The sequence below is a fragment of the Ochotona curzoniae genome, unplaced genomic scaffold, assembly GCF_017591425.1.
Source record: "Ochotona curzoniae isolate NIBS_2020 unplaced genomic scaffold, NIBS_Ocur_1.0 contig_1014, whole genome shotgun sequence".
NCBI classification, from domain to species: Eukaryota; Metazoa; Chordata; class Mammalia; order Lagomorpha; family Ochotonidae; genus Ochotona; species Ochotona curzoniae.
The window spans coordinates 40,138,789-40,161,417 of NW_024464920.1; the positions used below are offsets into that span (position 1 = coordinate 40,138,789).

Genomic DNA, 22,629 nt, shown 5'->3' on the forward strand with positions numbered 1-22,629 from the left:
CAAAGTCACCTAGAAAATACATTGTGAAGTTCACATGGTTATGCGTTTGCCCCTGCCCAGCTCCTGCAAGGGCATCCTTGAGTGATGTCCACCAGGAAGTTCTTGAGCAGATTCAATCTTCTCCCGGCAGCCAACTCTTCTAACAGCAATCTTCCACTCAATAACAGGCCAAATGGCAGTGAGGACCTTGAGAGAGGTTGCCCTGGGAACCACTGGAGCTCCTGTAGGACAAAATAAAAAATGTTGTCACTTCTTTCCAGGGACAGATTCTAGCAAATGGAGTGGCAATTGAAGAAACTGAGATCTCTGCCAAAAATGGCCTGATTTACACACTGAGCGGAGTTCTCATTCCTCCTTCCATCATCCCGATTCTGCCCCATCGATGTGATGAGACGAAAAGAGAGATGACACTGGTAAGATGACTAGGAAAGTAAGGTGCCCCTGCAGCCCACTGCAGCACACAGCGTTCCAGTACTCCAGATTCTGAGAAAGCCAACAAGGAATGTCTGACTCCATGATTCTCATCCGTGAGGGAGGAGAAGAGACAGAGGACTGGAGGTCCTGGCTCCTAAGTTGTGAGCCAAGATTCCTTGGGGGAATTTCCAATGATAGGAGCTTTCCATGCTTCTCAGGAGCTTCTAGGAGTCTGTTTTCACCAGGCAGAGTCCAAAGATGCCTGTGGGTGTGTGTATTTGGATTTTTAACGGTTTAGTGCTAGTCCTGTGGGAAAATATTTACCCACAGTGGTTCAAAGGAAGAGACTTCAGTGAAGAAGCCAACTTGGAGGTCTAGGCAGGGCCAGGGAAACAAACAATTCATGCTGAATTTCGCATGGGGGTGCCACAGTAAGAAACCATTACTAAAAAGGACCATAGGAATCCCATGGCAGGGTTCAGACTTATTTGAAATCAGTAAAAGCCAGCGAACAGGGAGCAATGACACTACAGACCTGCAGAGTATAGTGTTGGAGCAGGGAGGAAATGGTGGGGGTAGTAATCCTGATGGTGCTTTGAGTTAGCAAAAATCAATCAGAAGCTGCAAGAAAGTCCAAAAGATGGACCAGAGGAAATGGGTCAGAGGAAATTTAGAGGCACAGATACCACTGAATTTCTTCCTGAACTTAAAACCAATGGAAGAAAACCCAAGAGATGGAAAGGCAGATACTCAACATTCAGCATTGTTACCACTGAGCTCGTGGGAGAACATAGCCTTCAGTCTATAGCCAGTGCTAATACATCACACCTGACACAGAGAAAGTGCCTCCCAGCAGAAAGCCAAGGCCTATAGACAGGCTCTGTTGAGAAAGACAGAAAGCAGTGCTCTGAGCAGGTTCCTCTCCTCCCACCTACCCCTGTCTGCCCGACACTAGCTTCATTCCTTCTCCCTGTAGAACAGTAGAGCAGCCAGGAGTGACACCATGGGGCAAACCTCAGGCCAGCAAGGAGCTGACTGCCCTGCTCTTCTTCACAGGAACACTGGTACTGACTGCTGCCTTTCCTTCCAGGGCTCCTGTGTGAGCTGTCACACGATGTATCAAAGCCAATGTCCCGCAGACTCGGAGCCCACAGTGAGTACAACACTTTCAGGGAACCAGAGATCACCCGAGCAGTCAACCGGTGTGATCTCTCACTAGTTCTATTTTCCTTCTTGAAAAGATAATTCACTGCAACTTGTTCAACATAGGATTAGCTCTTAGCCTACTGTGTGGGAGAATGGTAAAAAGAGAACTCAGAGGGGCTTGGTTTGAATCCTTGCTCGTTGATCCTGGACAAGTTATTTCACCTTGAAACTCCAAGTTTCTTCATATGTAAGTAAGAATAGCAGCAACAGAATTAGCATTGATTAAAAAACCCAACCACAATTCCAAAATCAAGCAGTCACTCAGAATACTTCTCTCCCACTTTTCCCTCTTCAGTAAAATCCAGTGTTTGTGTCTGTTCTTCCCAAGGGATACTCTGGAGAACGCAGAATGTGTCAGGAAAATGACACTGGGATAATGAAAAGCTCTTCAGTTTCACTGGATTCTGTACATGTGTGCCAGAGATTGGTCCTATGTTAGACATACTGTTTGATCTGGGGGACAGAGATTAATTCAATGTTTTGTTTGTCTTGGGAAGGTCAGTCTTATAAGGAAAATATTTTTTAAAAAGTGCAACGAGAATGGTCCTGGCCAGTAGACAGCCCACGCAGGTAATGTGGTATAGCAGTGGTACCCCTTTGCAAAGAAGTCACTGGAGACAGTTACAGTGAACATGTCTGATTACTGGTCATCAAGGACAAGCTTATATAGGGTGGGGTGAGAAAAATAAACCTCAGGGTAATAGCAACATTCCTCTGGGGTACAAATACACACCACTTATAATAAACCTAGCCAATAGCCTTAAGGTTGTATATTCCTCTGGGTGGCATAATGTGACCTGCCCACATCCTGAAGCGATTTTTGACAGGACAGGAAAAGGTAGTTGGGGGAGGGAGGTATATTGGGGGCTCTGGTCTCCTGCCAACTACACAGGCCAAGGCCATGGGGGCCTCTAGGCATGCACCCAGGCCTGAGCCAGGACCTGTAGCGCTTCATGTAGGCCAGGTAGGCAGAGACCCATCTGGGAACCAACTCACCAACAGCACAAGAGTCTATAACATCTCAGGTACGCAATTGGCAGCAAAACCTCTTAACCAGAAGTTTCACTTAAAAAAAAAAAGCCGGCAAGCTCTATAACACAATCCTGTTTTGAAGTATCTAACAAAGCAATACGTTGACATTAAATAGATGTTTGCAGGGGTTCAGAGCAATACTGTGCTTCATGAAGCTGTCCTTTACCGACTGTGAATGAGGAATTGGATAGGGAGGAAGGCATGTTGACTGGTCTCACAATGATTGCTGCATGTCACATTGTCATCACGACCACTGTGCAATCAGGGAACTGAGGCTAGGAAACATGGACCACCTTGCACAAGGTGCAAGAGCTGTGCTTTGATCCCTTGTCCACTGTGTTGGACTCTCACAGCACAGAAAATTGAAAGGCAAATGAGATGTAGGCAAGAGCCAGAGAGCCTCCAAATTACCCCTTCACCATCACGTAAGTCACAGCTGGGTCATTTTCTTGAGACCCAGCAAGAGAATGTTCTATACAAGGACACTTTGAAAAGTTCATGGGAAAGCGGAATTGAAAGCTAGTTTAGTATACCATGTCTGGCCCAGAGTTGAATTTTTGAACAATGATAGTTCTGGATAGTGATGAGTGTGAATCAGGGGGTTAACACGTTGAAGTCTACCCCAGCTCCTAGCAGAACACCTTCCAATGACTGCTATTTTCAATGGTGAATTTTTCCACAAAGTAGGGTAGCTTCTTAATGGGTTCCAAAGTTTCTATGTAAAAGGAGTTTAAGGATAGCTACAGATGGGAGGAGTATGGCAGGCCACAACCAGGACAGAAAAGGAAGTGTTCTCTGCACCACTGGAGAAGTCTGCCGTGGCGTGGGAGTGGACCACAGATAGCTGTACCTCAGCTCCTGCAAGTCCTGCTCTGTTTCTTGGATGCAGGTGTGCTGGCATGGCCTCTTGCTCTTTCCTGCCACCAGAGTTGAAAACAAAAGTGGGATGGCAGCAAGGTGAAGAGTCTGGGTGATGCCCCAAGGACCAGGACAGCAGGCTGAAACTATGTCTCGTTGGCTTTCCTGCAGTCACTCTTCAAACACAGATGTGTCTACAGCAGAATGAGGATCTTGAAGCTCGGCTGTGCCCGGTTCTGTAATGCCACCAGGAAGGTGAGGAGTGTGTGGCTGAGCCCTAGGCTGGGTCACAGCATAAGGCACCTGCAGGGTCTTGCTCTGCATTGGAGGCTCTGAAGGGTCACAGGTGGCCAGGGGTGGGCAGCTCTGATGGTGTCTTCGTACAAGGGAATCTCATGATAGAGCTGCCTTGATGGCTGCACCTTCATCTGTAAAAGAAAGGGGCAAACTCCTGAGGAATGGCTAAAGCTGTTAGTCCCAATGGGGAGAGTCAAGTCTGTTTCCTGAGGCAGGTGCTTGGCACAGGGGATAAACTACCATCTGAAAGGCCCATATGCCACATCAGAGTACCTGGGCCCTCATCTCGCCTCTGCTTCCAATTCTAGCTTTCTACTAAGGTGCACCCTGAGATGCAGAAATCACATAGCAAAAAGGTAGTTGGGGCCCTGTCACCCATGTGGGAGACCCACACTGAGTTGTCAGCTCCTAGCTGCAGCCTGGCCCAGCCCAGCTGTTACAGACATTTAGAGGTAAATCAGTAGATAGCATCAGTCCCCAGTCCCTCTCTCTCTCTCTTTATCTTCCCTCCAACTCTCGAACCCCCCAACAACCTTCCTTCTGCTCTCTGGTCCTGTACCCTGTATCTATCTTCAAAATAGATAAATAAGTAAAATGTAAGTATATAGACAGATTGCTTTGAGGAATGGGTGCTCAGTGTGGGACAATAAAGAACAATGTGCATTGTGCTCCTCAGGTGCTGAAGTGCTGCAAAGGCTTCTATGGACCTGACTGCAGCCAGTGCCCAGGAGGCTTCTTGAATCCGTGCTCAGGAAATGGACAGGTGAGCGGGACAATCCCTGATGCATGCTTTCTTGTGAATGCTGAAGGTTGACCTGTCATGAGCCAAGTCACACAGCCCTGTTTAAGACTGTTAAGCCCAAAACCAATATGCTGCCCATCGCTATCCTCAGGAATAGACCATGGGCATTTGGGGCAGCACTTAAGCCATCACTTGGGACACCCACTGCCCATGCCCGGGAACCTGGGATTTTTAGTCCTGATTCCACTCCCCAACCCAGCTTCTTGCTTGTGCACAGCATGGGAGGCAGCAGGTGATGGCTCAAGTGCTTGGGTCTCTGCCACCCACAAATGAGACTTTAATAGAGTTCCCAGCTCCTGGCTTTGGCATGGCCCAATCCTACCGACTGTGGACATTTAGGGAGTAAACCACCAAATGGGAAATCACTCCCTGTCTCTCTGCCTTACAAAAAAAAATAATAAATTCCTAATTATTTTTTTGAAAAGAGAAAGACCATTTGCTGAAAGCCAAAGGCAGAAGATCTCCACAGTAGGAAAAACCGTGGTCTAGGACCAGGCCAGGGCAAGCCCATGACTTCTGGTCTTTGCTCTCTAGATGCTGGAGCAGATCATGGGCATCTTGAGACTTTCTGAGCTCACTGTCCTGTGTGAGACATGAGAAGTGGCCTGCACACACCTCCAAGACCCCCTCCAGGGCAAGATTTTAATCACATGTAAAAAAAAAATGATTGCTTGTTTTTAAATCCATCTGTGAAACTTGGTGGAATGTAGATGCCGACATTGATTCACCTGGCTTGGAGGTCACAGCCATGCATTGGAGGCAAACATAGTCATGATTCTTCTGGGGAAATCATAGGCCTGGGCATTGGATAAACCCAAAGCTGTAACTGGGTTTTTCAAAAGGGACAGGAAACTACACAACCATGAGTAAGTGATACCACTTACTCGAATGGGGAGCAGCCAGCACTAATGCCTATGGCCAAGCAGCTGGAGGGACAGCCTTGCCAAACTCTGATGCCCACTAAATTACAGAAAACTGGCCTTGCTGCTTCCTGCTGCAGGAGTCATAGAGCATGTGGTAATACAGAGTGACAAGTGCAGACATTCGTTGTGCAGGTCCATGTCTGATCACCTGACATCCCACTGTGACTCTTAAACCATCTCCCTTTGAGGTCCAAATCCTGGCTTGGAATACCCAAGCTCCTCCCTATTCAGCATCCTACTTGGTACAATGACAAGGCCACTTGCTCCAAGGAATCTTTTTAAGGGATGTTTTCAAGTGGGATTGGGTCTGTGTTCTGGGACCCCTTTGCTGGTGCATGCGTGCTAATAGCCCACAGGGCCCGCCTTGGTTCCCAGTGTGCAGACGGCCTTGATGGCAATGGAACATGTAGCTGCAAGAATGGCTTCAAAGGCTCCCATTGTCAGTTCTGCTCTGACCCCAACCGATACGGACCTCGCTGTGACAAAAGTAAGTGGTGCCTCCAGAGCTTCTTCCCCTGGGGTCCTTCTCACCCTGCATCTGTGAGCTAGTTACCTAGGCAATGCCATTCTAACAGGGTTCTTGTGGACAGCTGCTCTCAGCAGCAGTCCACACCAGATGACTCTGCCCCATCCGAGTCAGGTGGCAGTGATGGGCCTAAGAATGCACATATCTGACAAGTTCCCTGGGGATGCAAATATTACTGGTTCTGGAATCACAATTTGAAAGCCTTCCTCTCCAAGCATCTACTTCTACCTGAAGTGACTGGGTTCTAATTCAAGATACAGACTCACTCCCTACATATTAAATAGTCTTGTTTCATCCCCTGCTGCATTTGCAAGATGTGTGACCTTGGGCAAGTTACTTCTGTAGACCTTGGTTGCTTCATCTGTAGTGTGGGTGTGACAATAATAACTACTTTGCAAAATTAGTTCACGTTAGACATGGAGAGCATTTGCCAGAGAACAGTGTCCAACACAGCATTTGCTCCAAGAAGCATGTAGATATGCAGAACGTTCCACAACATTTCAAACATGCAATTATAGACTCATTGGAAATGTATTATGTTCTCTCTCTTTCTGCTTTATTTATTCACTTGAGAGACAATTGTGTACAGAGGAGGAGATACAGAGAGGAAGATCTTCCAACCGTTAGTTCACTTCCTAAATAGCCACAATTGCTAGAGCTGGGCTTGGATGAAGCCAGAATCCTGGGACTCCATCCAGGTCTCCCACATGAAATCAGGGATCCAAGCATTTGTACCATGTTCTGCTGGTTTCTCAGGAGTATTAGCAGGGAGCTGGATTGGAAATGGAGCTGACCAGGATTCAAACTGGTACCTGATGGAATGCTGATTTCTCAGACAGTAGCTTAACCAGCCATACCAAAATGCCAGGCCCAGCCCCCACATTATGTTCTCTAGAATGACACTCTCTCTATATATATTTTTTTCCATTTTCTTGTGTCCTCTTTTTTTTTTAATTGTTAATAACATTGTATTATGTGATACAGTTTTATAGGCACTGGGATTCCCCCCACACCTCCCACATCTATATTTAAATATATGTATTATGTATATATGTGTGTGGTGAGTATATATATATATATATATGTATTATATGTGTGTTATGTGTTGAGTAAATCTATGTATTATATATGTATTATATGTGTGTGTGCTAAGTATATGTATGGATATATATGTGTGTGTATATATATATCAGATTACCTGCAGTTGAATTCCCACTCTGCAACTTCCTGTCTGTGCAACTTTAGACATAGTCTTCCATTTCTCCCTCTACAAAGGAAAGGTAACCCTGTTGCAATTTTCTTTAGGATGGGGGACATTTCCACCAGCCCACCCTCTCCACCACCAAAATCCACTGATATTTCAGTTCCTTATGTGGAAGGGTGCAGCATTCTCGTGTAACCTACACACATCCTCCCATATGTATTGTCACCTGTAGATTCTCTACTGTGTCTAATACAATGTTAAGGTTCTATTAATTGTTGTTATACTGTATTCTTTATGTAATAATGACCCTCACGGTATACACATGTTCAGCAATGATACAATGTTTTTCCAGATGTTTTTGATCCATCATTCATACCTGGAGCTGACTGTACCTACCCCACAGCTTGTTGACAGCATTAAATTAGATTGTAACTGGGTGCTTGCACCTAGCAAGTCATCAGTAAGAACCCATCACTGGGGTCTGGTGTGGTGGCCTAGCAGCTAAAAATCCTCACCTTGAATATGCCAGAATCCCATATGGGCAACAGTCCTAATCCTGAAAGCCCCGCTTCCCATCCAGCTCCCTGCTTGTGGCCTGGAAAAACAGCTGAAAACAGCCCAAAACCTTGGGACCCTGCACCCACATGGGAGACCCAGAAGAAACCCCTGGCTCCTAGCTTTGGATCAGTTCAGCTCCAGCCATTGCAGTCACTTGGGGAGTAAATCACTGGACAGAAGATCTTCCTCTCTGTCTCTCCTCCTCTCTGTATATCTGACTTTCCAATAAAAATAAAATAAGAACCCATCACTGTCACCACTCACTGCATGTACTTGTCACAAACACTTACCTTGTTTACTCCTCTCAAGAGACAGCAAAGTAGGGCACAGCAGTGACTTGTCTGCTGCATCCTGTTGTATTGTCCTTTTCCACCAAAGATTTCTGAGAGCTGTGGGTGTCTGACCCACATTGGAAGCACCCACATCCCACATCAGAGAGCTGTGTTTAGTTCCCACCTTACTGCCTGTAAAGACCCTTGTAGGCAGCAAGTGAAGGCTTAAGTATGTGGGTCCCTGCCACCCACATGGGAGACCTGGACTGAGTTCATGGCTCCTGGTTCCAGACGGACCCAAACCCTATTGCTGCCATGGTAGACATTTGGGAAGTGAACGAGCCAACAGGAGCTTAATCATCTCAGTGTGTCTGTCCACAGCCCCCTTTGCCAATAACTAAATTTTGAATAAATAAGATCTCTGAGACAAAAATAAAGCTTTATTCCATGGTTTCTCACATTTTATGCCCAGACTATGGGCAGGGATACTCTTCTGTTTCTAATGGCCTTTGTTCCTCACCTGTGGAACCCCATGAGCTCACACTGCAGCCTTGTCTCTTGAAACTTCTGTCCTGACCTACTCAATATTTTATGAAAATCTCTTGTGTTTAATCCAGCAGTGATCTTTCAGCCCCTTCACTGTGCCCGTCTTCTCTGTCCTGGACTTGGCGCCCAACCACCCGAATCAGTTCCTCTCCCATGATCAGCCCCAGCTGAAGCAATCCCAGAGTCCTTCGTTTCTGATCATTTTTCAAACCCTCAAGTCCTGACCCACCTTCCTTTGAGAATCTCCGTGTCCTTCCTACTCCTAGAGGTGTAAGAGCCTAAGTCTGACAAGCTGGCTATTGCAGTTGCCAAGTACCTGTAAACAGAGGCAAATCCCGCACCTGAAGTTCATGATGATGTTGAGGTGTGGAAATACCAGTTAATGGAAAGACCTATTATGTTTACATATGGCCACTGACAGAAATGGACTTTGAAGGTTCAAGTCCCTGCTTGGGACTCAGATAGTAAATTAGCTAGTTAACTTTACCTCCCTGGCACTCTTTTTCCTCATCTGGAAAGAGGGCATTATAAAGGTCTCTACCTCTGAAAAGCAGTGATTGTTACTGAGATGGCTGACCCAGTGGCTTAAATGAAGTCAGGGCCCAAATACAGGTCATTGGTTGTCATTGTGATTGAAAACAAAGAGCAAACACATTAGCTATACAGCAGGGTTCTGTTAGCATGAGAAGTAGCTTCTATTTATTCCAGCATGTCTTCATGAACACGTGAACTCTCCCCCCACAGAGTGTTAGAGCATTGAGTTCCTTAGCCTCTTTCACATATCACAACTCATTCCATTTTCATACATACAAAGCAACCCTGAGACCAGGTGCTCCCCCTGAGTGGGAAATCAAGCTTGCCAAAGGCTGTCCCAGGCCCTCAGAGGAAAGCTTGAGACCCTAAGAAGTTAGCAGCCCAAGACATATCATAGCCTGTTTTCCCAAGTGTGGAATTGGGGATGCCCAGAGGTGGCCATTCCCCTAACCCCGAACGGCCCTTTTCCTTGTCTTCCAGGATGCCTGTGTGTTAAAGGAACATGCAATAACAGGGTAGACAGTGATGGGTCCTGCCACTCCGGCACATGCAGGGACGGCTCTGCTGGGAGGTTCTGTGACAAGCAAACCTCAGTCTGTGGGCCCTATGTGCATTTCTGTCACATCCACGCCACCTGTGAAAACAGCAACGGCACAGTCAGGTAGGTCTGTGAGGAGAAGGCTTGTCACAGCCATGGCTCGACCAGGGCCTTAGGTCGAGCCAGTCCATACCTGGAGCCTGTAATTAGCAAGGATCTGGCGTTTTTCTGTGTCTGATTTTATGCACTCTCTTTGGCAGCTGTGTGTGCAAGGCAGGCTATGAAGGAGATGGATTTGTCTGTTCTGAAATAGACCCCTGCATGAGATCAACCCCAGGAGGCTGCAGCCCTAATGTGAGTGTTGACCTTTGTTTCTAAGTTGATTGGTGTTTCTGAACAAAGCCAGATACCAGGAGCCTACTGCGAGCTTCAGCTTCCTATATCCAGACAGGCAGGGGACTAGGAGTTCTTAAAAACCATATAGTTTGGGCCCAGTGCAGTAGCCTAATGCCTAAGGGTCTTCGCCTTGCATGCACCAGGATCCCATATGGGCACAGGTTCTAATCCCAGTGTCCCTACTGTCCATCCAGCTCCCTTCTTCTGGCCTGAGAAAGCAGTCGAGGACTTTCCAAGTCCTTGGGATCCTGTACCCACGAGGGACCCAGAAGAAGCTCCTGGCTCCAGATCAGCACAACTCTGGCCATTGTAGCAGCTTAGGGAGTGAATCAATGAATGGGAGGTCTTCCTCTCTCTCTCCTCCTCTCTGCTCCAATAGAAAAATAAAATTAATGTTTAAAAAAAGGAGTTCTTAAAAAAAAAAAACAGCCTGAGAACCAGAGCTAGGGACTAATGGCAACAACTCATTCCACCCGACAGCTGTTGAGAGACTCCAAGGCTTCAAGGTGCCTGATGCCATTGGCTGAAGTGGCTATTGTTGACCCATTTTACAGATTAGGAAATGGACTCGGTGAAGGTTAATTGCTTTGTCCTGAGTTCTGTATTTACCAGGAGTACAGCCAAAATTCACCACTGCTTTTGCTTATAATAGCTTTTAAATATTTGCACCACCACCTGAGCCTGTTCATCCTCATTCTTTTTTTTATTATTATTATTAATTGTATTGCATTATGTGACGCAGTGTTATGGGCACTGTAATTCCCCCCACCCCTCCCCGAAACCTCTCCCCATGGTGGATTTCTCCACCTTGTTGCATTACTACAGTTCTAATTCAGTTGTGGTTCTTTCATTGGAAATATTTACCAAGCATAAAGTCCAGTGTCTTATTGTCCTAGTGGGTTCAACGATTTCTTGGTGAGACCATCTCTGGTCTGAAGGTAAGTCCAGCTAAGCTTCATCCCAAATGATTAAAGGCCCCAACATGCCCTCAACAGCCATTTACAACCTCATGGCATCAATTGACATGACATTGATTAATAGTATGTTGATGGGGAAGATGTGGTTTCTTAACTACATCCTGTGACTTCTTCATAGACATTTCAATTTTGGTTTGTATTCAACCTGTTTCCATACAGTTATCAGTTTAGGTACAATACTTTTTTTTTAAATTTAGGATGGATGTGCAGAGAAATCCCCAATATCCCTCACTCTTAACCTGCAGTTCCCTTTGACTCCTCTCTTGCCTTTGCTACAGTGTGTTGCCCATCCCTAGCCAGGACAACATGAAATAAATCAGAGTCTGTGTCTGTCGGGTTTCAACCCCTTTGGAATTCAGACTAAAATCTAGACACAAGTTTGCTCAGCCCAGCCCAAGAGATTCACCTGGGGACAGGTGAATTTCAATAGCTTCATTTCAACCATGGACCTTGTGTCTTGCTTGCCTTCTGCCCCATCCTTCAGCCTCCTGTGTTGTCGCCCTGAGAGTTCTGGAGGTTGGTATAGTGGTTAGGAGCCTGTGTGTTGACTTTTTAAAGAAATACCTGGATTCCTGCCACTTTGTAGTGATGTGATCTTGAACAACCCCTTATTCTTACCTGTAAAAGTGGAGATGATAATAATGCCTTTCCTGAGATGATTATTTATAGCTGCAAAACAAAAGTGGTGCCTGGTTTTCAATGACACCGATGTGTGTGGTAATGGTTATCACCTGCACAGTTCCAAGCAATTTGGCTCTTTCAGAGATTGACCTTTTCATGGATCTCCATGCAAATGTGTTTCTACAAGACGCTCCAGGAAGTCCTCTTGACTTTTTAAATTGTGTGGCTAGATGGAGGTATCAGGAATCTCGTTTTTGCTTTTTCTCCTGCAGGCAGAATGCGTGCAAACTAGCTCCGGGACACACAGCTGTGTGTGCCAGCAGGGGTGGACAGGTAATGGAAGAGACTGCGTGGAGATCAACAACTGCCTGCTTCCTGGTGCAGGTGGCTGCCACAGCAATGCAACCTGTCTGTATGTTGGCCCTGGGCAGGTAGGTGGCTGTGTGGAGAACAAAGAGGAAGTGACTTTTTCTAGTACTCCAGTGCTAGACTTTGACTAGATCTTACTGCAGATTTTTTTAATTATCTGTGATAACAAGAATGGGCAATTGTCATGGCAGACTGTGACAAGCTATTCTCCCATCTTACAGACAGAGGAAATTGAGGCACTTTGAGGGCAATCATCTCCCATCGCAGAAAATCAATCATGGTGTGAGATTTGCACCAAGACACTCTGACTCAAGAGCTTTCTGCTTAGTCTACACTCTAGAACTCGCTGTATGAGAGTCTTCACAAAGTTTCATAGAAAATACACATTATAAAAATAAGCTCTTATTGGATTGCAAAAATGTTGGCACCAAAGTAAGCGTATCTTTTAATCCCATTTTTCACATGTCCCTTGGATGTGTCTGCAATACTCTACAGCTTATTTTTTTTATTTATATAAGCTGAACAAGCTCTGTAGTTTACTAAAGGCAAAGTGATCAGCTCTAGGAAAACGGATTCCAGCAGTTCTAGGACTGTGGCCATATGAAAGAAGAGGTGGTTAGTAAGGACCCCACACCCCATCTGTCCTTCCTGCTCACACCCCTTCTCAGAGAGAAGACCAACAGATGTTCTCTGTGAGTTTGAGGCATCAGAAAACACGGAAGATGAGAACTAGGCCATATAAATTCCTGTCTTTTGAGTCTGACTATAGCTTCTCATACATATACTTTAAGGGTGAGCTTATTTCAAAAAGCTCCAAGTTATTTTTTACCTGTTGGTGTTTCTTCCCATGGTGATGGATACTGTCCATGGCAAAGCCTAGCCTTGCTCACCCTGAACCTCTTGGTCTCCCCTCCCTGGGTCTCTTTGTTCTTTGACCTCTCATTTCCGTGCACATGCTGTTATCAGAGAGACACAGAGCTTGTGTGATGGCACATCAGAGCCCACCTGATGATGCCTTCAGAGGGGACTTCACCCAGAGCGACATAAAGCCCACTTAAGGGTGTCAGGGCTTGAGGTCTCCAGCACCACCCCACCACCACAGGTCTCCTCTGCTGCTTCAGCAGCAAGTGATTAAGCATCTGAGAGGCGAGATAGGCTGGCCTTGTGCAGCTGTCCATGGATGGCCGGAGTGTAGGGGCAGCTCAGGAACTATAATCACCAAACCCGGGGCTCTCCTTGGAGATCTTTCTAAGGAGCGCCCACAGGAAGGTCTATAGTAGTAAACATTAGGAGAAAGAATCAAAGGAAACGGGACCACTGACCAAGAACACAGTGTGATATCACCACAATCCCTCCCACTGCTAAAACTTAGGGGAGACTGAAGTACTTTCTTCTCTCCCGCAACCAAAGTCTCAAGTTTGAAGTGTATATACAGCTAAAGAATAATTGTCTTGGTATACCATAGAGGCATAATAAGTATATATGAAGTATATTGTTTGGGAAGTTACAATGGTCTTGAGGCAGGGATTGGAGAGAGGGTGAAATCTTTTATGTGCAGCAGGAAATCCAATTCTTATGCACAGTAGATTGTGGCAAAGCGGTATGGCCACTGTGGGAACCAGTCTGGAGGTTTCCCACAAATAAAGTTTAAAAATAAAATTATGCTATGATTCATCATACTGGATATACAGATATGCCAAAGTATTAATGAGAAATGGAATCAAAGTGTAAGGATTTCATGCAAAAAAATTTAATAGATGTAAATAAGAGAGCAATAAAATGTTTATGAGAACATAATTATTGAAAAAATTGTAGATTTCACTTTTCATGCCGAAATAAGCTATCCGTTAATCCCATTCCTCAACAAGCATTTTGAATATCGTTGAACATTCAAAAGACTAGAAAATGGGTACTCAAAACAAGTGTGTATGCCTTTAAGTGCACGGCAGCATTATTCACAGTAATCAAAAAATGGAAGCAACTTAAGTCCCTATAAACAGCTGTGTGGATAAGCAAGGTGTGGTTGATTCATGCAATGACATATTAATCAGCCCTGAAAAGGAAGTTCTGACATGTGGCATGCCATGAATAAACTTGAAGACGTCATGCCAAGGGAAATAAGATGATGATGGGAGGACAGATATTATGTAGCTCCACTTCTATGAGATCCCAGATATGGACCATTCACAGAAAACAAAAATAGCGCGGCGGGTTGAGAGAGAGGAGGGGTTACTGTTTGTTGAGTTTTAATTTGAGAAAATGAAGAGCATCTGGAAATACAGGGGATAGTTGTGGAGCCATATGAGTGTCCTTAATACTATCAATGTGCATCCTTAAAATGATGAGCATGACAAATGTGCCTGTGACTGTAAAACCCCCTTTTCATAAAAATCTCATCCATATTCGATTGATACATCAAGTGCCAACGTAACCTCATTCTGACTGACGGCTTAATAGCTTTCTTTCCAAATAAGGTCACAGTCTGGAGTACTGTGGGACACCATTTCAACCCAGGAATTTGAAGGAACACAATCCAGCCTAGGCAGTTGTGGTTGCTTCTCTGCTCTGTCTTCCTTTCTGCAAACAAGTTAGGACTGCGTATTGGGGAGATGAAGGAAGAGGAGCATCTCCTTATGGCACTGTGCATGAAACAGACTGGTCACATCTAGGATTGCCCTCATTACATAGGCTTGCAAACTTCTGGACACTCCACTAGGTGCAAATCCTGGTTACCATGTATGTTGCTTTAAGAAATTGTGGGGGAGAGAAGAGAGACTTTAGCCTAGTGATTAAGATACCTATTATATCTGCTCTCATTGCAGAGTACTTTCACTGGGTTCCCAGCTCAGACTCCCAACTCCAGCCTTCTGCTCTTACAGATCCTGGGAGAAGAAAGTTGATGTCTCAAGTACTTGGGTTCCCACCACACCCATGTGAGAGAGACAGATGGAATCCCTGGCCTCTAACCTTGGTCTAGCCTGTCCTTTGCAGTTACATGCATTTATGGGGTGAACCAGTGAATGAGAGCATTTGCCCTCACTCTAAAATAAACAAATATATTTAATAGTTAAGAACAAGGCAAAACAAGTTTAGGCTAAATGGGAGAGGAGATTGTCAAGGTGGGAGGTGCATGGCAGAACTACCCAACACCAGGTGAAGATGACTAGGCACCATTGTCAATAGGATCTCATCCTGTCGTGTTCAGCCATGTATGCCTGTTCCAGTGTAAAACACCCGTGCTTGTCCAAAACACACAAAGGCAACCTTATAAGATAAAAAAAAAAAAATCCCAAATAGAAATTCTGCTGAATTCTTCCCATAACTTAATGGGTTTGTTACAAGTCACCCCTGGGGTATCTGCATCTTGTTTTCAGACCAGCTCCTAAACAGCTCTAATCAAATACACATGCTTTCCCCACTCTGTGCCTTTATCCCAACATCCATCTTCAGCATAAATGCCTTCCCCACCTCTCCTGTCCTCAACCAGAGTCCATCTGCATCCCTTGCCCCTTGTCCAGAAGAACCTGCTCTGAGCAACCATGGCCCTCATTGCATAAGCACCACATGTGCCAGCTGATCCATAAAACTCAGGACATTGCTTGTTTCCTGGAGTTTGCTAAGGTCGGATCTTTTCTTGTTTACTTTATACTTCACATGTCTTGAGATTTATTATTAGTTCCATAGTAGTCCTTTTATTTAATTCATTTTATTTAATCCACTGGAGGAATTATTCCTTTTTAAATTTTCAAATTTCAAAATACTCAAAACTTTTAGAAAACACAGGAAGATGAAAATCACAGTGCCCCCACAATCACCATTTATTTTGTGTTAGGTTTTTTCCATCTCACCTTTTTGTTTCCTTTCCATTGCTGTAACCTGCTATATATTTCTTGGTTCCAAGATTGCACCCAATACAGACCTCCCACTGTTTTGTCATAGCATCATCATACTGCATAACTGCGTGGTCAGGGCCACTGCTGCCATGATTTAGTTTGTGATCAGCCTATGTAGAACGGGACTGACCTGCAGCCTGCTCAGTGTGGGCCTCACCCTTCACAGAGCAAGGGGCTGTGACGATCATGCATTCATCTGCTGAGCCATGTGCCTGTGCGTTGTCTGGTAAGGTGAACCCTGACCCAAGGTTCCCTGTTCAGAGGGGATACTTTTCTAAATTGAACCCTGTGCTTTCTAGAATAACAGTGAACTTGTGATTGGGTCTCCACCAAGTAGCTGCAACTTGGCTTGCTTGACTTTTTCTAGGGCAGAAAGATCAGCCTTTCCAAAGTCAAGGTTTTTAGGTCTAAGATCTCTGAGAATCCATCTCCTTAGGCTCTTCTGGGGTAAAGAATTAAAAGGAGCTGTCAGGTTGGAGAGCTTTATGTGGGACATGAAGACTAACAGCTCTGGATTCTAAATTGTAACAGACAAAAGACATTAACACTGCTTTCTGGGTAGGCTGAACAGGCCCACTCTTGACGGTCACATCAGAGGGCAAGGGGAATAAGGTGCTTGTTGTCAAGATTGCCCTCTGACTCTACTCTTGACATTTCCAGAATGCCTGTGAGTGCAAGAAAGGGTTTCGAGGAAGTGGCATCAACTGTGAACCGATCATTTCTTGCTTGGAACAAACTGGGACGTGTCATCCGTTGGTGAGTTCCCTCACTACTCTTTCATTACTTCTTTTTTGAAGTTGAGAAAATGAATTAGATTATTCCTAGCTAATTTGGGCTAGGCCATGAACAAAATCTCTCTTATCCCTAAAGGGAGTCTCCGAGCAGAATGTGAGAACTTCCCTCTGCTTCTACGCCAGGGTCTGCATCAACCATCCTATGATTACCCAATAAGACACAGCATATGATAACCCAATAAGATACAGTTAGATTTGACTGTGAAATAAAAATATTCCAGCATAAGTCAGTCCCAGATATCTCATGAGACTAAATATTATTCACCTGAAACTCAAATGTTCCTATGTGCCCTGTGTTTTTTTAATTTACCAAGTCATGCACAAATGAGAAGTGTTTCAATGTGATTAAATAAGAGTGCGCTGAGCACGCACACAGCAGAAGCCTATGGTTGCTGCACCTGGGCTCCAAGCTGCTCCCACCATCTTCCAGCCCTAAATTTGCAGCTCACACTGTGGAGGGAGCCCATGGCTGCAGGGTCGTGACAGCAGGAAAACAAACTGCATCTTCTCCCTTGGTCTGATCAGGCGACCTGTCAGTCTACTGCGTCAGGTGTCTGGAGCTGCGTGTGTCGGGAGGGCTATGAAGGCAACGGGCTCCTGTGCTATGGGAACGCAGCAGTGGTAAGTCGTCAGCCACAGCAGAAACAGGTGATGCTTGAAGGGAACAGGAACCGCTGAGCTGAGACGCTTGTCAAGTGTGTCTCAACAGAGCATTTGCTCTGAGCGGTGAGGGACTCTTCCCAGGGGGACTGGCACACTCTGTGGGCTGAAGGGGGCATACTTGGATCTGGAACCTTCTGTGTGCCAAGTCATTCTGACATCTCTTTCTAGGCACTGTACCTAACTAGCTCTGGGCTCTCCTATCCAGGTTTGGTGCCTGGATTCCCAATGTACCTTGTGCTTGCACCCACCTTTGAGAACATGTGTACACATGAAAGCGTGACCCAGACACACAATCGTATGTGTGCATGTGTGAACAGCTTTCTGTATGAGGAACACATACATGCATGTGTCCTTGTGTGAGGACTTTCTATACACCAAACACATGTTCGCATGAGAATGGCATTTGTGAACCAGGCACATGCATATGTGCATGTATGAGCACCTACTGTGTACAAAGCACAAACTGCATGCAAAGATGTATTTACAAACTCTCTGCACCAAGCACCTTCCATGCAACACAATTCGATTTAAACCTCACGACAGCCCTGTAATAGTGAACAAAGTGAGAAACCAAGTGAACTGACACACTTTCTCATCACTCACTCTGTCCAGTCCCCTGCAATTGGTTCCTGCCCCCCTTTCCTCTTGAAAGCACTGACCCAGTGATACCCCAGGATCCTAGCCCTGGTCCAGTTGAGAGCCTCATCCCCCCAACTGCCCGCAGCCTCCTTGGACGTCGTCATCTTGCCCATTCAGGCTCTCCTGCTCTCAGTTTTCACTGTTAACTGGTGTTTCTCACCACATCAGGCCAAGGAGCCACCATCTCCTCACACTAGAGCAAGGCAAACAGGATTGCCCCTTAATGCCTCCTAACACCCCCTAACACCTGCCTGCCCATCACCGTCTCCTAACACCAGATCAGGGCACACAGACTCCAGAATTGCTTCCCACCACCTGTGGGCCACATTTTCAGAAACACTAAAATTGCTGTGATAAACAAGATGGAATCCAAATGCTCAGCCTGGAACCTCACCTGCCTGCCCATCATATTCAATTCACTTTTCCAAACACCTTCCTCCTACATTAACTGTCACTGTCCCAGCTCCACACCTGGACCCAGTCTCCAGCCTTGCCCAGCTCAGTTCACACCCAACACAGGCCTCCACTCCCTAACCCGCCCCCTGCAAAGAGTTTCTCCACCATCTTGGCTATTGTACTTACTCGTTTATATAGAACTTGACCTCATAACTTGCAAGTACTAACTTATTTGATCATTTCAAGAACTTTCTGAAGGAATTAGATTGGTTCTCTGTGTTACTGTCTTTACGTATGGTTGCATGTAATTGTTATTGCCATTTATTGAGGCATTTCTTATAGCTTTAACATAATTTCACATACACTAATGGCCCTCATTTCCATAGCCCCAGGAGGAAAGCCTTATCTATTAACTTTTTAGACAAGGTTCTGGAGTTCTCAGAGAGGTTATGTCACCCAAGATCACACAGCCGGTAGCTGGCAGACCCAGGAACCCAACATTTTTTTACTCCAAGAACATCTTTATTCATTATTTCAACTCAATCAATCTTCAAATGCCATTAGTCCACTGGCAATGTTATCTTTTCAAATGGTGGGATGGTAATGGGAACCCAAGAGGTTGAGTCCACATCCCAGATTGCCACTCACCCTTGGCACTGAGAGGGATTGTTGGGTGGCCTGAACCCTGGTTTGGAGGGACTCAAGTCTTTGCTTCAGTTGAACTTTCTAGAATTAGTTCTTTGAATATAAGAGATACTTGAGCCACTTGCAAATGAAAGCATGTGAAGCTCCAGCAACACAGAAATTTGGTGCACTGGGCCTATGTACCCATGGGCTGATTCAGCAAGGCTGGCAGGAAGCACACCCAGCCTCAGGTCAGCAAGGTGCAGGTCACTCCGAAGGCACTACAATTCCGCTCCTCACTGTTCCTTCTCTCATATTTCTCTTGTCTCTCCACCTGCCGGCATGAATAAGGAATTGTCATCTCTCTCTGAAGCAGCTGCGTTTAACCAGTGGATATATGTGAGTATCTTCACAGGGATATATGATTGGGGATGCATAGCATATTTTAGAAATTTGTAATGCATATAATAGAAAGTGACACTGCATCTGGAAAGAGAGAGAGAGAGAGAGACTGTTCTCAACCCTGGCCATGTGTTGCAATCACAGAGGACATGTTTTTTATGAGTATCAGGCATAAGCTCCCACTCTGACACTCTGCTGGATTGGCAAGACATACGCCTGGACACTAGCATGTTTTGATAAGTTTCTCAGATAATTCATACCTGCATCAGGGCTGAGAATGTCTGGTTTAGGGTACGATGAGCAGTCAGCTTTCCAATCAATCAGATACATATATAGGATGCCATTTATCCCAGAAGTCTTAAGTCACATGATCCAAACTGTGATTCACTAAGTTCGATTTGAATGTATCATGGCCATCTGGGTGTGTGCTTAGCTCTCAGCCAGTGTGCCCAGTGCTTATGCTTAGCCCCTGGAAGTACAACAAAAAAATCCAAACCCTACATCACCCAGTTGTTTGAACCTCTGTCTTCTATGAATGATCCAAGGTGTCAGGCCCATGCAAACATGACAAATAATTTCCCCTTTCAATTAGCTTGTGCCAACTTAGGACAGACCTGCTCAGCTCCCACTCCAGCACTGCTCCCCTTCTTGACCCCTGGCATAAAGAAGGACCAAAGCTTAAGCCTGCCCACCTGGTAGTGGGTGGGACCGGGTTCCTGTTGGCTCAGTGGGGCCGATTGCATGTTCTTTTCTCCATTTCATTGTGCTCATCATGTTGGTGGTACAAGTATTTAGACCAGAGAAATCAGCAAATACTCACAGCCAAAGCTTTTTTTTTTTTCCTTCTGAAAAATCTTAAACGGAAGTATGTGTCTGCTTCTACACAGAATTGGCTTTCTCAACAAAAGCGAAATGTGGCTAGAGTTTGGTTTCTGGCGTCCAGTTTCTCCATGCTGCAGTTGTTAACTGTGGTCTCCCCAGAAAGCTACCCCAAAGTCATTCTTTGCACATCTCTCCCACACACATCCATCTCTCCCTTCTCTCTCTCTGTCTGTCTGTCTCTCTCTCCCTCTCTCTCTCTCATTACTCTGTTTTTCAAATACAAAGTAGGTGCAGCACCATGGTATAATAGGCTAAACCTCCACCTACAGTGCTGGCATCTCATATGGGTGCTGGTTCAAGCCCTGACTGCTCCCCTTCTAATCCATCTCCCTGCTCATGGCCTGGGGAAGCAGTAGGAAATTGCTCAAGTCCTTGGGCCCCTGAACCCACATGGGAGACCCTGAAGCTCTTGGATCCTGACTTTGGATCGGCTCAGCTGCAGCCATTGTAACCATTTGGGAGTGAACCTCCAGTGGATGGAGGATACTTCTCTTTGTCTCTCTCTCTCTCTTTCTCTTTATTCCCCTTCTCTCTTAACTATGCCTTTTCAAATAAAAAAATAAGTATTTAATTTTTGAAAACCTTCCTTGTAGCCATGAAATCATATCACAGGGAAAACTGAACTCTCCCACACCCATTTGCCCGGTTTGTCATCTAACACGGGCCAGACCACTTTGTCTTCCCTCTGTGTGTGATCCAGAATGCTTCTCTACAACCCATGCTGTCAACCACCTTGAACCTCACTCTTCTGGTGCCATCCCATCAAGCAATTGAGGACATGGACCAAGGTGCAAAGAGCTTTTGGCTGTCACAGAGCAATATTCCGGCCCTAATAAAGTAGGTATTATGTATTCTATTATTCATAGTATCTGACTGGCATCAGTGGGGCCATTCTGCAGAAGTTCAGGGGAGGAAAGTGAAAATGGACCTCTAGGCCATGGAATTGAAAAATGTCCTGGGATCCACCCCCTCCCACCACTGCCTCCTTGCTGCAGAACAGTACCCATCAACAATTACTGGCAGTACTGTTCCATCTGCTTTATATATATATATATACATACATACATTTTTAACAGATCTGTTTATTTGAAAGACAGAGTTATAGAGAGTCAGGGAGTGAAAGAAAGAGATCTTCCATTCACTAAATCACTCCCCACATAGCCACAGTGGCCAGAGCCAGGAGTTTATTCCTGTCTCCCATGTGGATGCAGAAACCCAAGTATTTTGGTCATCTGCTACTCTCCCAAGCCATTAGCAAAGACCTCGCTCAGAAGTGAAGCTGTTGGGTCATATACCAGCACCCATAGAGGATGCCAGCATCACAGATGGCAGCTTTTCCCATGATGCCACAATGCCAGCCCCTATACATGTAACTTATTTAATCCTCCGACCGCCAGAACCCCAGAGAACAATACTGTAATCATTCCCATATTACGGATGTAGAAACTGAAGCAAGGGTAGTGAAGTAGCTAACTCAAGTCAAGCTAACAGCTGCATGGGGAATTTGAGTTTTGAATATGGCTGACTGACCCTGAAGCCTATTCTCTAAGCTACTTCAGGGCACTGCCTCATGCATGGTATTTGCTTACAACCCTTGTGATGTGTCATATCAGGTACCACACACTTCTTGGCACATATGGAGTGGAAGACTTGCAGACCTTGTCGGCTTCTGAACAACTTGCCACATCCTTACAGGGCCACTTTCTGCGCCTGGAGAAGGTGGATGGGGTAAGAGAGCTCATGGTTTGCATGTTGCTGAATCATGACACGTTTTCTCACACTGCAAATTCCTAAATGTTTTCATCATGGATGCTTCCAAACAGGTACAAAAATAGAATGAAACCTTCATCTGAGGATTATACAGCTGCAACAATGCTCAATATATATACATGGAATCACATACACACATATTAATCTACAGAACTAATCGTATCAAATGTGACCTCTTCCCAAGGACTGGCTTCTCCCAATAGAAACTGACTGATCGAAAAAGGCTGAAGTTTGTGCACGTTCACAGCTTTTGTTCTGATACATAACAAACTAAGAAATTGTGTCTAGTAACCTATCAATTGAATCATCACAGATAACTTAAATTTTCTATTCCCTAAAGGTCATTCAAGTTTTTATTGGACACATATTATGAGGCAGGCATAAATGTGGGTGCTAAAAGCAAGGCAGTGCCCAAGAAAAAGTCCAGCCCTAGAAAAGATTCCATCCTCCTCTGGAACCTTCTATACTGAGTCAAATTTAAAATTCTATGCAG

At 45.3% G+C, this 22,629-nt stretch overlaps 1 protein-coding gene across 1 annotated transcript in view; it reads left to right on the plus strand.

The window, feature by feature from the left end:
* The window catches only part of STAB2 (stabilin 2), a 116,959-nt gene that overhangs the window by 39,952 nt on the left and 54,378 nt on the right, over nt 1-22,629 (plus strand). Inside the window, exons 18-30 of the mRNA XM_040988004.1 lie at nt 261-413; nt 1,505-1,567; nt 3,682-3,765; nt 4,484-4,570; nt 5,908-6,019; nt 9,653-9,833; nt 9,971-10,064; nt 11,977-12,135; nt 16,627-16,722; nt 17,286-17,381; nt 19,434-19,481; nt 21,067-21,203; nt 21,980-22,094. Of these exons, the coding sequence (XP_040843938.1) occupies nt 261-413; nt 1,505-1,567; nt 3,682-3,765; nt 4,484-4,570; nt 5,908-6,019; nt 9,653-9,833; nt 9,971-10,064; nt 11,977-12,135; nt 16,627-16,722; nt 17,286-17,381; nt 19,434-19,481; nt 21,067-21,203; nt 21,980-22,094 (1,425 nt within the window). The remainder of the gene's footprint in view (nt 1-260; nt 414-1,504; nt 1,568-3,681; nt 3,766-4,483; nt 4,571-5,907; nt 6,020-9,652; nt 9,834-9,970; nt 10,065-11,976; nt 12,136-16,626; nt 16,723-17,285; nt 17,382-19,433; nt 19,482-21,066; nt 21,204-21,979; nt 22,095-22,629) is intronic.